Consider the following 14,807-nt stretch of genomic DNA (forward strand, 5'->3'; position numbering starts at 1 on the left):
GAAAAGACGCTGCCGCCTTATCTATTAAGAAGTATACTTGCAAGATGAACTTCAGTTTGTGGAAGCCTGCAAACATTAAAATGTAGAATCAGACTTTAGAATACGCTCTTTTGCTAAAGCGCGAGAAGAATTTCTATCAGGCGATTATTTTCTCACTATAAAATCGGTAGCTTTAGCAATCTTTCCGAAAGGACAAGCTGATAGAACGCGTGAATGTTGCAGACATTGAATTACAGGCATTTGAAGTTGCACTATTCTAACTAAAGCTGGAATTGTAGATGTTGCAAGCAGAACATGCTATCACTGCTTTTCTTGTAGAGTGCGGTGAGCATCAGTCTACATAGGACAAAATGATGTACGACAACGATCATTGTGCAACTATGTTACTAATGTGAGTGCCATAGAGTGATTCAGAAAGAAAAGACAGCTTCACTACATAATAAAATTAAGAAGATGATGACATTTTTCCAAGTTTTAATGGGCATTGGTCGCTGACAACGTGCCTCTTCACAGAAACGCAGTTATTCTTATTTTACGCGTCATATATCAAAGTGAGGAAGCATTGTATAGCCAACTGTACTTTTTCGCTTCGCAATAGCTGTTACTCTTACAAAACTGTTGCAATACATCTGTTTAAAAAGACACAGGGATCACACCTGTGGACGCATGCTCGGACGCATCCCTCTCGGCGATACTATCGCTTTCGCGTGACGCAGTACCAACCAGCCATCATCTCATTCGGTTTTACTCAACTAGCCAATAAGCGCGCACTGAAAGTGATATCGCTGAAACCAATCGTCTGAGAATACGTCCCTTGTTTTTCACACCTCGATGTTCAAACCACAAATGTTTGAGCAGTACATCTGGATGGCGGGCCCTAGCTTCACTACAAGATGCGCGCGTGTCAGTGCAGCGTCGATCGCCGAGCCGTCAAAAAATGCGCGCACGAAAACCGCGGGAGAACTTGAACTGTCGTTATTGGTCAGAAAGAGCAGCACGTGACAACGCACAGCCAACAGCCAATCGCGTCTCTACTCTGTGGGGCGGAGCGCGGACAGCGCGCGCGTGCGGGGCGAGCGCGCGAGCAGACGCTTCCCGCGATACACGCTCGGCAAGAGCCCTCACCGTCGGTAGTTGTCTCCGTTATGGCGTCAGCACTTCGAGCAAAGCTTTCGCTTTCGGAGTCGTGTTCACGACAACGTGTGTTTGTGTCACAGTGCAGCACGTTCTGCTTCGTTTAAACGTCGCTGAAAGTGTGGCATTTTCATAGCGTCACCGAAACCTTTTCGCAGCAGTACGCGCCTCCGTCTCGTGTTTGTCGTCTGCTACGCCACGCCAAAGCGAGTCGTCTGCATAGCGCTTTCGTTCCAGTTTACAATAGTGGGAGTGCGTGTATGGTTCTGAAAAAAGGAAAAACACCATTTGTGAAGCGTCAAGGTGTGGTCTTCTGTGTGTTTGAGACCTCTCCCATGAGTGCAACGGACGCGTAGAACTTTTCCTTGCCGGAGAGAAACGTCCCGTCGTTTCGCGCGGAGTGAACTCGGCGGACCGGCGGCGGCATGGGTAAACGCCCGCGCTCGGCGATCGCCACGGCGGTGCCCTCTGCGCATGCGCCAGCGCGGGGGCCCAAGATGGCCGGCCACCTGGCCGCTCTGACTGCCGACGGTGGAATACCACTACTGACGCGGAAGATAGGGGACGTCAAACCGGTGAGTGATGCCTTCACGATCGGCAAGCTCACTGTCAACTAGCGGTAGATGCAAGCTGCAGATCGCTGCGAGGTCAGCTCGCGTGCCGAAGACGCCAAAGCACCGGTGGATATGTCGACTTGTTGCACTGTACGGGACGGCGGTGTTTCCTCCGTCTTTTCGGGTTGCGCTGGCGCTTCTCATCTGTTGTGGGCAGTCGCGTTCTTTTACCAATCGTTGTTGCAACTCGTCACTAGCAACGAAGTTTGTTTTAGCCCCGTAACTTGAGCCTATTAACTTAAAACGACTGCGTGTCAACGACGTCATTGAAATGTCATTTCGCAACTCGACCCGCGTTCGTCGGTTGTCCCGGCTTCGTTTCGGCCAGGTAGCGGATACAGGTGCGTGGTCCGCTGCCATGAGCCCCAACCGCTCGTGAGTCATCTCGCAATTCTCAACCAAAGTTGTCATCGCACTGCGTTGGCGCTGCATATTGTAATTCAATGCAATACGACGTAACAGTTCGCTGGAAGCGCCACGGCTTCCCGACACACGTGTTATCGTTACTAGTGCATTTGCACGCTACTGACGATGATCGCAACCGAAACCTGTTGTTAAAGCACATTGCGTGTGAACTATGCGACATGACTTGGCTTCGCTGTTTCGCGCTAATAGGGACTTGTTGCGACGCACTTATCACCCCAATGGAGTGAACTGGAGTGGCTCGCTTTTGCTCTCCATACACTGCTTTACTTGATCTGTATGTAAACAAAACAGTTCTGTGCAGTGGAGGTGTCCGGCCTCCTACTCGACGCGAGCAGACCACCGTCAGTTACACATCACGGCTCGAAGAGACAGGACGTATGTAGAGTGAGCTCCTGAACAACACTTTGCAATGCGATGAACGCGGTTTAATTAATGGATCCGGGACCTGAGGGAGATGCGACATAATGCTAACGCATTTACCGCTAAATCGCCACAGAATGTTTTTTTTTTTTTTCTTTTTTGGTCACACATCCGGAGACGTATCTTGACGTTGTAAAATTTCGCTCAATTCACATGACGGGCGATGTTCACACACTGTATGTACATCACCTTAGTGACTAAATATGGACGAGCGCAAAGAGGTACAGGAGAAACAGCAACCCGAGGTGCGCTAATACAAAGTGTGCAGTACACATGTGCCCTGTGAGGGTGTTTACAAGGGGCAGTTTGCGTCACTGGGGCAGGCCTTGTGCACCCACTACATCACTATATACACACCGTATGCTCATAACGTAGGCGATGCATGGCCTCACGCGGCACCGAGTCTTGGCATAAAAAGGGGGCGTCCATATAACGGCAGCTATATAAACTCGTTTACACGGCCGCGTCGCTTCGCTAGAGACTCTTTCGCGCTTCTCTCGAGACGTGCGTTTATTTTGACAGCGGCGCTCCTAGGCTGGCCCGCTCTCGCAGCTGCGTTTCGGAATGGGTCTTCTCGACGGACTGTTTACGTGTTTGTGCGCTAACGACCGCCTTGCCGCTGTCTTCAAGGAGTGTTTCGAGCGTGTACGTTTCGTATACAAAACACACGTGTCGCGTTCGCGCGAGCATATGCGAGAACGCTATGGGGGGTCCTTGATGTATACCCGCTCTATACCAAGCAGGAGGTCGTGCCTCACTCGTCTACACGTGACGTCAATATGGAGATGAGTCAGTGCGTTCTCGGAGTGAACAGTGACGCGCTATTAGTTATTCGGCATCGCGAGAGACTTTTTATTCGTTCTTTGAACTTCAGTCGGGTCCAGCGAAATTAATTGCCTTGCTGTGGGCAATCGAGCGGCGCGACGCGAAGCAAGATAACCGAAATGTGGAGTGCGAAAATATCAGCCACGCTTGAATGCATGTGCAAGAACTCATTCCCGAAGCAAGGTTTTATCGGAGCACTCAGCTTGGAGCACAACTTTCCCAGCTGTTGCACGGGAAACATATATGACATCATTCGTCGCCACGCGCTTATCCATTTGCCAGTGCGTAAGAAAAATAAGTAAATAAAAGACGGGAATGTGGAATGAGATGGGAGCGTGGCCCATTCCCAACCTGGGACACTTTTCCTGTTTGTTTGTTTTTCTCTTCTCGTTTTTGTTACTTTACCGCGAAACCTATACTTCATAAATCGTCTCAGACTTCACATGTCGCGGATGGTGGTCACGATACGATTATCAATGGATAATTTGATGACGCGGAGCGAGCGGACTTTAGCTGTTCGTAAGGTGAGCAACTTTCAAGGACTTTACATGCACGGTCATTTACCCGAATTGTTTTTCAGGCTCTCCTGCCTTGTGAAACATATTTGAGGGAGATGCCGGAGCATATTCAACACTAATCCTCGCGAATAGCCGAGCCTCCTTCACTGTCTCCAAACGCGGGATTTCATTCGTCGTCTCCTGCAGAATTTGACCTGCATGGTAATACCAAAGAAGTTGGTGGGCGTGTCCGTGACGATGACGCGCTCCGTTACAGCCCTGGCGACTGATGTGAATAAGTCTGAACAGCTATATAGCTCTGAAGCCACCAATGCTCTGCACGAAAAAAAGAAATCAGTCAATCAATAAAACATATATAGCACGAGACGTCGCGTGAGCTCCTATCGCAGGAAAGGATCTCCAAACATCGCGTGTACTTTCAACGCAGAGAAACATTCCCACCCGGGCACTCCCGGGGCAAGAACACCGTGGGAGAGTGCTCGTCGACCTCCGAGGTGTGCTCGCTTATTTTCTTCTCGCCGTCTCAATTGCGTGTTTGTGTCTGCGCGTCTTAGTGATTTCTTCAGTCGTCCTGCTCTTTACTTCACACACACACACACACGCACACACACACACGCGCGCACACACACACACACACACACACACACACACACACACACACACACACACACACACACACACACACACACACACACACGCGCGCACGCACACACGCGCACGCGCGCGCGCACGCACACACATGGAAATTAGGTATTCCGCAGAATCTGTGCTCCGGATAGGCAGTTCTGCGAGACTGGATAGTGCACATATCTTGACGTTTCACTGAGCGACATAAGAGAGATAGAAAAGTCTATATATATATATATATATATATATATATATATATATATATATATATATATATATATATATATATATATATATATATATATATATATATATTATATATATATATGTGTGTGTGTGTATATTATATGGGTCTAAGCCCTGTTGGTATACTGTGTACTGGAGGGAAGACGAAAAATTGACGAAAGAGTCGAGTATGGGAGAAAAGAGGAAGTTCATGCTCACACGCACACGCTCGAAAGGTTATCTAAAGTCCGCCGACCTGTGTGACCGCTTGTAACTGGGTGATGATTGCAGTATATTTATAACAGCGCGTTATGAAATTTAAACCGGGACTTTGTAGCGATTCCTTCGGCTTGCTTCCACATGTATTCTATACTCTCATCATCCGCCGTTCGTGGACTACTGATCCAATTGATAACATGGGCGGAGCGCCGCTCTGACCACTGACAAAGCACGAAAAGGAATGGCAATAGAATCCTTGCAAAATCCTGGCCATATAATTGCCCGTATGCAGCCGGTGAGTGTTCATGGCTTTACACTTTTCGTCGACTGGTGTCTGTATACACTTCCTGCCACCAACCCGTTCACATTTCTACGGACCTCAGGGGACCGAAGTACACATACCCGTTAACTAATTCTGTCTATGTAGATAATATACACAATTTATTCACTCAAAAGGGCAAGGGTAAGGCCAGGGTGGCCCACAAGAAGCCTCCGTAGACAATCTAACGTGTGTTTCGGCAAACAATTTCAATTTTATTTTTTTAATTACCTGTAGCAGATAGCACAATTCTAGACTATGCACTGGTCTATTCGAAGAGGCGGACATTACTTTCGCAAAAAATTGAAATGCATTATTGAATATTTAACAATAATTAACTAATTAAGTTTTGACTAATTACCTTAATGCACATATTGCAATTTACAAATTCTAGCTCGGGAACTCCAAAGGCGGATCCACTTGGAACGAATTCTCAGGATGACACCAATTTCGAGATATTAATTACTATTACCATGCTTATTTGTTTTGAAAACATAGTGTGTACACATATGGCTGGAAAGGGAAAGCGAGGAGCAGGCTGGCAGCTGCCACCGGAAGGTGCACAACGCCTGCCTACTCTTCAGAAGGGAGGTGACAGAAACATGGAAATGGCAGATAGGAACAAGGGGAGGAAAGGGGAAAGAAAGAGCAAGATGTCAAATTTCAAAGAACACAGCAGAACACACACATCACAGGTCGCACACAGTAGGGCCGGTCACTGCAGGTCACGCTACTAAAGAATGTCAAAATAGAATAGTGTCTTAGGTATTGTCATTCCCGAACTTTGCGGTAGAATGCATTGGCGTTCCAGTAACTTTTATGCTTCAGTGCATAAAGCGACGTCTTGTTAAGAACGTAAGTGGAGCAACAGCGTATTTTTGCAGCAAGTTTGACGGCGCATATCTCGTCCACACAATTCTTTTCAAGTGAATATGCCTTGCAGTCTCACCCGCTAGAATTCGTAAATTGCAATATGTGCCATATAAGCTAATTGCTTAAGAAACTTCATTAGTGAGTTTTTTTTAACTAGTCGATTATGCACTTCAATTTCTTGTTCAAGTAATGTCCGCCTCTTCGAGTAGGCCAGCTCATGGACTAGAATTGTGCTATCTGTCACAGGCAATATTTAAACATTTTCTAAGCGTTCGCTGAAACGCCCTGTATAAATTGCCGAAATAGATTTGTATAAGGCCAGTAAATACGATAGCACAGGTCCGTGTTATACTTTATTTATTTATTTATTTATTTATTTATTTATTTATTTATTTATATATTTATTTATTTATTTATATAAACGGCAGCGCTCTTGCAACTTTCTGCATGTGTGTTACGTATACAGGGTGTCACAATTAACTTCAGCCAGAGTTTAAAAATATGCGAATGCCACGTAGCTGGATAGAATCAAGTTAATGTTGTCTGCCGTTGCTTGGAGATACTTAAAATTTTCATTCCGCGTGAATTAGATAACTAGTCTTAACTAACTAATCAACTTCTCAAATATTATAATTAGATTAAAAGTGTCAGTGAGAAAATTGTAGAGCGACATGAAAGACTCAATATAAAGCTTTCCGTTGCTCGATACGTGCTACATAAAAGTGTTTTTCCAAGCGCGAAAGAAGCCCGCAAATGCACGCAAAATTGCCGCGCGACTGGCCGCTCGAGGCACTTCGCGTGTGTTCACGGACTCTCGCTTCGCATAGCTCTCTCGCCGTCTCAGTGAGCCGTGCGAAGGAAAAGAAAGCCGGTGCAGGAGTGGGGGCGCTGCTTGAGCTCACAAGCTGGCCGCTGCCTCTTCTCAGGAGAGCCTGAGTCATCGCTAGCGCTATGAAGTGTGCTCTTGCACATCGCCGCTCCAAATAGTTCGCTCGGCGGCGGCCGTGCACGGAAAACAATGCCAGGAAGTGACCCTGCCTCTTCTCCGCGACAACTACCCCCCCTCCCCCCTCTTTCCTTCCCCGTTCCACTCCCGGACGACTCTCGGCCGAGGCTCGGCGATGCGCAGGAATGCGTGCTGGAAGAAGCAAGAACAAACAAACGGGAAGGAAACAACAGCCTCACGACGCTCGATGCGGGGCTCGCGATGCTAGCGACAAAGACACGTCGATGCTAGAGGGGTTCGCGTATGCGAGAGAGAGAGTGTGTGTGTTGGGAGAGAAGAGAGAGTGAAAGAGAAAGGAATGGCGGCGAACGCGGCGGTGGTGAAGGCGAGAGCGGTAATGAGAAACACGTGCGCGCAAAGCCTTGCTCGTACACAACCGACAATAACGGAGGAGCGCAGCGGACATACTATATAATCCGCGACAATGGGAAGTGTGCGAAGTGGCACCGTATACGTTCATTAGATTATGCCACTCGAAAACGCGCGTTATGCAGTGGAGAATCGCGAAGCGACTGACAAGCTGAGCGGTGATTTCACTTTCGTGTACGCAGGCACGCCGATGGAATAGGTATTGATGATGGGCGCTGTCTCACCGTTCATTGAACCCGACGAGGAATACTTGCAAAATGAAAAGGAATACGATGACGAAACATTCGTGAATACCGTGTTTCGCTAATTGGCAGGAAAGAACGAAGAGGCGATGGTTTGATGGACTTATATTGAGCGGTATTAACATAAGCGACGTTTAGCCTATATACTGAAAGAAAGAAAGAAAGAAAGAAAGAAAGAATATAATCATTGGGGCTTAAAGCCGCAAGGACACTGGCATGCTATCATAGACGTCGTTGTCGAGGGCTCTGGATTAACTTTAACCATCTGAAGTTCTTTAACATGCGACTAAATCGATGGTAGACGAGCGTTTTTGCATACCGCCCCCGTAGGAGTGCGCGCGCGGCCGCAGCTGATGGGGAATCGAACCAACGACTTCGTGCACGCTCAGCAGCAATAGCAGAACGCCATGGATAAGATACCGAGGCGTGTTAAGGAAGAAAGAAAGATGAATGAGTGTGCGAGAAGGGGCGCGCATTTTTCTCACGGAGACGTCGTCGTCGTCGGGCCGAGCTGCATCCGGCAGCTCCTCGAGCTCCCGACTCGATCGAGTGGCGCGATTGCGAAAGACCCAGCCGTGCAAGGGTGCGACCAGCAACAACGCGCCGACGTTTCGGACAGGCCCGAACGCTCTCCGGCGCTGAAACAACTTCGCGAATCCGGGTGAAGAGGAACGAACTCGGCGCGGAGAACCGTGCCGAGGCTGCTGCAGGTCTTCGTGATCGATTCGAGACGTTGCTGGCCTACTTTTGGAAACTGCGCGCGCCCGCCGCGTTGTGTGTAGGCCCGTTAAAAGGTGTAATCGGTCCTATATACGCACCGCATCGCAGGCTCCCCTTCTCTGGGAGTCTGTACAAATTTGATCGTGGCAGTATATATGCGGAGGCTGCATCCCTTCTCCGGTCGTGTCGGAAATGCGCGGTCGTTTCGTGAGAAATGGGGCAATCGATCTTGAGTACATCTTGTGTCTGAAATAATACGAAAAAAAAAAAGGAAATTGCGTAATGCACGGCATTGGTGATGGGCCCTTTATGCGAGGCAGATGATGCATGTTACCGCCGTTGTTTCAATATAGTACAACATACAACTATTCCATTATTATTAGTATTACTATTATTATTTTATATTTAGGCACAATGTCTCGTATGAGGTTTATTTCGTGTATGTCCGGACATAGCGTATATTTTGCTTCTGCAGGTTGCTGAGAAGCGATATTCCGCGCTTATATACGGTAACGAATCCGTGAGCATGTCGCGCCCAGGCCGGGAGCTCGCGAGTGCGCGCCTTCTTGCAGGGAAATTTCAGCTTCGGGGACATACTCACTTGCACTGATCGCTAACCTAATACGATTGCGCGGTGTCCGCGTAGCACATATACAAGCACATTATGTTCGCTTGTGGACATAATTGTCTTTTCTTGTAGTGACGACATAATAAAACTGTAGAAGGCGAATAGACAAAAAAAAAAACGCACACACAAAGCAAGAACAGCCATAACCTTTTAAGCTCTCGCGCGTGTTCACAATGGCGGCAGCAGAAGATTAGAAGAGGTATACGCGCGCTGGGTTCCCGCAAACTTCCGTCTTCATTTATAAGTCTTGTACTCCCGGTAAACTTCAGTTTCTTGCCATTGTGAACAAAAAAGGCTCTTGAACAAAACATTTATAATCCTCTCATGTATTACAGCGGAGATATGACACTATCGCTTAGAGATTATTTTCGTACGCATAGATGCTGCCTAACTTGCTGTATGTACCAGATCTTCTCGATAAAGTTGAAGCTATATAGTAACGCAATAATATTGATGCGTTAACAGTGAAATGTTGCTTCTAAGACTAGCCCTCTCTTTGCCTCTCCTCGTTTTCTTTACTTCCTCTTGGGTCTCCGGTAAATGTTCTCGCTCGCGATCACACGCGAGCTTCGCGGCTTTCGCAACATATACCACGCAGGAGAAACCAAGCGCGGTGCGCGCACCGTCAATGCCGGTCACGCCCGCGCGCCGTCCCGCGCACTTTTTGTCAACGACTGCACGTACACACATAGCAAACAGAGTTGCTCGGAAGCACATTTCAACGAGCGAACTCGGTTTGTCCGCCGGGACATCTTGTCTACAAGACAAAGGAAGAGGAGAGGGTGCAGAGATAGACAGTCCGAAAGAGACGAAAGAAATACGCGGAGCGGCCGCCGGGAAAGCATAGCAAGAAAAGAAAAAAAAGGGGGGGGGGGGAAGAGAGAGAGAGGAAGCATGCCGAAACAAAAGCCAAAGGGACTCGCTGATGGAACCTGGGAAACGCGCGGTGAGTGGCCGGCCCGGGCCCCGCATAGCCGCGAGTCTGTCCGTGTCCAGTGGAGAAAGCAGCGACTATATACTGCTCGTGAGAACGGCGTGCCTTGTGCGAAGTGTTGTTGCTTGCACTACGCGGGTGCTCGTGTACGGTCACGCACTTATCCGTCCGTGCGGAGACCTCGCAGAAGCTAGAGGGACGTGGGAGGGAAAAAAAAAAGAAAGTCGTAGTTGGGAAGCGTGCCTACGCTAAGTTTCGCCGCCTTCGCGAAGTCCGCGAGCGGCGCAAGCGACTCCTCCGTCGACGGCGGCGGCGGCGACAACGATGCGGAGCAGGCGACGCTTGAGCGATTCTCGTGTGAATCGACGACGACGACTCGGCAGCCGTCCAGACTTGCTGGACTGCCGGCCGGCCGCGCAGCTCAGGTAGACGAATGCGCGCAGTACGCCCCTCTTCCCCCCTCGCCTTCTAACCTGCCGTCCACTGTCCAATGTGAGCGAGGAGGAGGAGGAGGGCGTGGGAGGAAAGAAGACCCCCCCCCCCCCACCTACCGAAACGGTCGCGCATGCCTCTGTGCTTTCCTGTAATAATCAGCGCGCCGCGCTCGTTTGCGAGCTCAGTGCGCGCCCCGCAGCGTCTTGGCTATTTGGTGTCTTCTGGAGCGCGTCCTCCTCAAAGCGCGCTAGCGTGTGTGTGTGTGTGTGTGTGTGTGTGTGTGTGTGTGTGTGTGTGTGTGTGTGTGTGTGTGCGTGTGTGTGTGTGTGTGTGTGTGTGTGTGTGTGTGTGTGTGTGTGTGTGTGTGTGTGCGCTCCGTATATTTTTCCCTCTTGTTCGCGAATAGGAGGCCTGGAAAGAATGAAGTGGCGGAAGTAGCTTTTGGTTGTTTGTTGTTGTTCTTCGTATGTTATGCGCTGCACTGTGCGAAAATTTGCTCTGATAGCCGCTGCGCGGCGTTATAGACGCTGAGAAATAAGAGCGAGTCAGTGTGGTGAATTAGCGCATCCTCTGCGCAGGCAGAGAGAGAAAAAAAAGAAAGAAACGCGTCCGTTGCCACAGAAACGAATGGGGACGATAAGGCCCTTTGCATTTTCAAATAACGCCCGGAGAGGAAACCTTCCGTACATGCGGTCGAAATTTCGTGGGAACGCGGCAGCGCAATTGTTCCTTCAGTTCAATTCACGCACGGTGGCCGAATGTGTGTTCATGTGTGTGTACGCGCGTGTATGTGTGTGCGTGTGTGCGTGCGCGTGCGAAACCTTCGGTATACTGAGGGAAGCTACCGTGCACGTGACCCAGTGACAGCTCTGTGAACGGCCTCGAAGCTTGCTGAACGGAGTGACGCGGTCAGCTGATGTACTGATAACTGGAAGGCCGCGGGATTCGTGCAACCGCGGAGCGGCAGCGACAACCACGACGGCACGGAGACCTGGCGGCCCCGTATATATACGAATTCATCGAAAAAATGATTGCCTCTAGGCCGTTCTCGCAGTCATTTGTGCCGTCGAATAAAGCGGGACTAAACAGGTCCTTATCATTATCGCCCCAACGACCCGGAATTAGCGGCACGCTATCCCTGCTAAACGACGACGGCCACTTATGGCGAGCTCGCGCCGCGAAGATGCGCGCCGTGCTTGTACACAGTTGCGTCTATCTCCAAACGGGGTCAGTCTGGTGCACGATTTATCTGCGGCACGATCATCTCAGAGCATCCTCTCCCTCGATAGAAACAAACAAACAAACAAGCAAGCAAGAACAATAGCGTAAACAAACCAATAGAGTGTCGCGCCAGCGATGGGAGGAAGCCGCGAGCCATTGGCGCATCAACAGCTATATCGGCGGCGAGCGTGCGCCTGTTGTATCGAATAACGGGACGGCTTTCGGAGATGTATTAGTGCGTGCCACCGCTCCCGTTTTTATATCACAGGCCGATAGCGAAGCAGAAGCCTCGCTATGGGAATGGGAGCGGCTCCTGTATAGACGAGGGCGAGACGGGGCGTGGCGGACGACGGTCGCGAACGGGGCCGCACGCCGTGGCTGTGCACATGTGTATGTGCGTGTGTGTACACACACACACCGCAAGGGCGTTCAACGCTCGAGCCTCGCGCCCGGGGCAACCAGCGCGTCGCGATGCCGCGCGCACCACGACGCCAAGCCACGCGTCGCGTGAGCCGCCGACTGCCTTCGGGGAAGAACGGCGCGCGTGCGTGGTGGGCGAAGCGCGTGTCTTCGCGGTGATTATATACAAGCTGCCTCGCGGCGAGAGGCACGACTTCGAAGACGCGTATACAAGCATGCAACGCTGCGTGTAGGAGGCAAGCTTGGTGGCTAACAGAGAAGCGCTTCGCGGGGGTGTGTAGAGAGAGAGAGAGAGAGAGATTGGTTGACAGGGTGAAGGTGGGAAGCCCGCTGACAGCACCGTAACTGTCTCGCGCGCGGCTGCCACCTGAACATCGGTCAGTAAATAGTTAGTTAGTTTGTTAGTTAGTTAGTATCCTATGGCGCAGATGGAACCTGGGTTGACGCGTAGGTATGGGCAAGGCAGGAGATGGATTGGAAAGTTGACAAATAGAGGGACAAGGTAAAGAACCTAGTGTGGGTTTGGCAGCGCTGGAACCACGTGCCGACCATCTAACGCTAAACGCCCTTAGCAAGAACTCGGAACGCGACAAATCCCGCGCTGTGTCTGACGCGTCGTACATAGTCCATACTGAACAATGAATATGGAAAAGGCCCTTTTGGAACTGAAGCGAGTACAAATGGAATAGCGATATCATGGAGATAGTGGAGAGAAAATCGTAAAAGTACCTGCGCACGTGAATTACTCGAAAGGTAACTGCTCGCAGAATATTTCGAAACAAGTAAGCCGCGAAAATTTGAAAATTTTCTGAGGTCTCGCGGCATTCTCGGAACAAAGGCGCTACATATACCAGCGGTTGATATTGGTGGAGGGTCTTGTTGCTTGGAGGAGGAGGAGAAGGAGGGAAAAAAGGAAGGAAAGGTAGGAATATCACGGTTTCTACCAAGTTGACATTTCCAGATTCCCTGAGTTTTCCAGGTTTTGCCTGAGTGCTTTTGCGAAATTCCCTGAGTGCCACGGAACTTTGTTTTATGTCAAGATGGCCTGACACAATGTCACCCAATGCTGTCACTCTCTAGTAAGCAGGTTAAAAAATTCTGAAAACGACTTAATCCAGTTTGAATAGTAAGGAGTAGTGTTACTTTATTCAAAAAGAAAACAGAAGGGAAGGCATAAAATGCACAGCAAATAAAATAGCTTCAGAAAAAATTGTAAAGCCCATTGCAAATCGAGTCGAACAATTTCAAATGCGAATAAAAACAGTGCATACAGAAGTAAATATTTTCGAATATGAGCTATTTCTATCAACTGATAGCAGGCTCATTAGTATGAGGCCCGAACTTTCTCACAAGTGAGATTCTCTCTCAGCAGCTGGAAAGTCGATTTCAACTGTCCTGACATACTTTCAGCCCGCGTACAACGCCTCTGTGTTGCCTTTGGCTGCTTTAACGAGTTTAGTTTTGTTTGGATGAGGGGCACATGCATGCCGGCATCAGCCAAGTGTTTTTTGAGCTCAAGCTCTTTCAAAGAAGCGGCGGCACACTTCCTTTACCGTTCGTTCCTCAGTGCGTCAGTCCTTTCTGTTATCGTCCTCCTTCCGCTGCGTGTTTGCCCCACGGACTATTTGAAGCATTGTCTTGGCCAATAGTACAGCCAACGATCGATTTCTCGTACTCTCTAAGGGCCGCGAAAACATCCGAAAAATCGAGCAGTTCGAAAAAATGAATGCATGTCTTTTACTGTCCTTAAGGGCTCAAATCGCCACAGGCACATCCGAAAAAGCTCCGAAGGCCTGCCAGTACACTTATTAGGCATATCGGTGTTCGTACTGGGACAGCAGATGGCGGGTGCACGCGTGTATAATTAAGGAATACATATACTGTTCCCGTGACAATTGCCCCTTCCCACACTTGTTAAACTTCACCGCAATACTTTGCGTATGTTTCACCGCGTAATACTACTGTGGTGAGGTGAAGCTTGCTTTCGGAAGCTGGCATTATTTAACGCGTCGTGCTTTCCGAGCTTCGAAGTCATTGGCGAGGATTAGAAAGCCTGAGTACGCCATTGCTAACAGCGGCGAGTTTCTAACAGCGGCGAATAGTCGAAGTTGCTAGCCCTAGCGTTGCCGCGGTGGTGGCTACGGCTGCCAGCGGATCTGCGTGCGAGAGCGCTGAGATAATCAAAAGTCAGGAAAATTGGACGGCGAAGGGTTCTTGTGTCCGAAAATTCATACGTTTTTTATGCGCCGACTGTATGGGGCACGTGGTGATGCCGCGAAGCCGTCCGAAATATAGGGCATGTCCCAAAAATCGGGCGTCCAGGAAAATCGGTCGTTGACTGTGCATTGGCAACTCCTCCAGCCGACGACACGGCATCAAAAAAGATTCGTTACGCTTCCTCTCTGTTACTCGAGCCAGCATTAGCGCGACTTTCATTCCCTTTCAATAAAATTACAGCCAATTTTCCATGATATAGAAGCACAATTTCCCTGAGTATTTTCAGACTATTCAAAATCCCTGAGAATTTCTCTTTCCCGGTTTTCCCAGTCGGCAGACACCGTGAATTACATCAACCAGACGCGCGTCCTGTTTGCTTCACTACGCGCGGGGGGTGGGGGTGGGGGAGGTGAAG

At 49.4% G+C, this 14,807-nt stretch overlaps 1 protein-coding gene across 1 annotated transcript in view; it reads left to right on the forward strand.

Moving 5' to 3' along the window:
- The first annotated feature begins 1,111 nt into the window (after positions 1 to 1,111).
- Positions 1,112 to 14,807, forward strand: part of fy (fuzzy planar cell polarity protein-like protein) — a 41,027-nt gene continuing 27,331 nt past the window's right edge. Inside the window, exon 1 of the mRNA XM_050183945.2 lies at positions 1,112 to 1,709. Coding sequence (XP_050039902.1) covers positions 1,560 to 1,709 — 150 coding nt within the window. The 5' untranslated portion in view covers positions 1,112 to 1,559. The remainder of the gene's footprint in view (positions 1,710 to 14,807) is intronic.

Source organism: Dermacentor andersoni, chromosome 4 (assembly GCF_023375885.2).
Source record: "Dermacentor andersoni chromosome 4, qqDerAnde1_hic_scaffold, whole genome shotgun sequence".
NCBI classification, from domain to species: Eukaryota; Metazoa; Arthropoda; class Arachnida; order Ixodida; family Ixodidae; genus Dermacentor; species Dermacentor andersoni.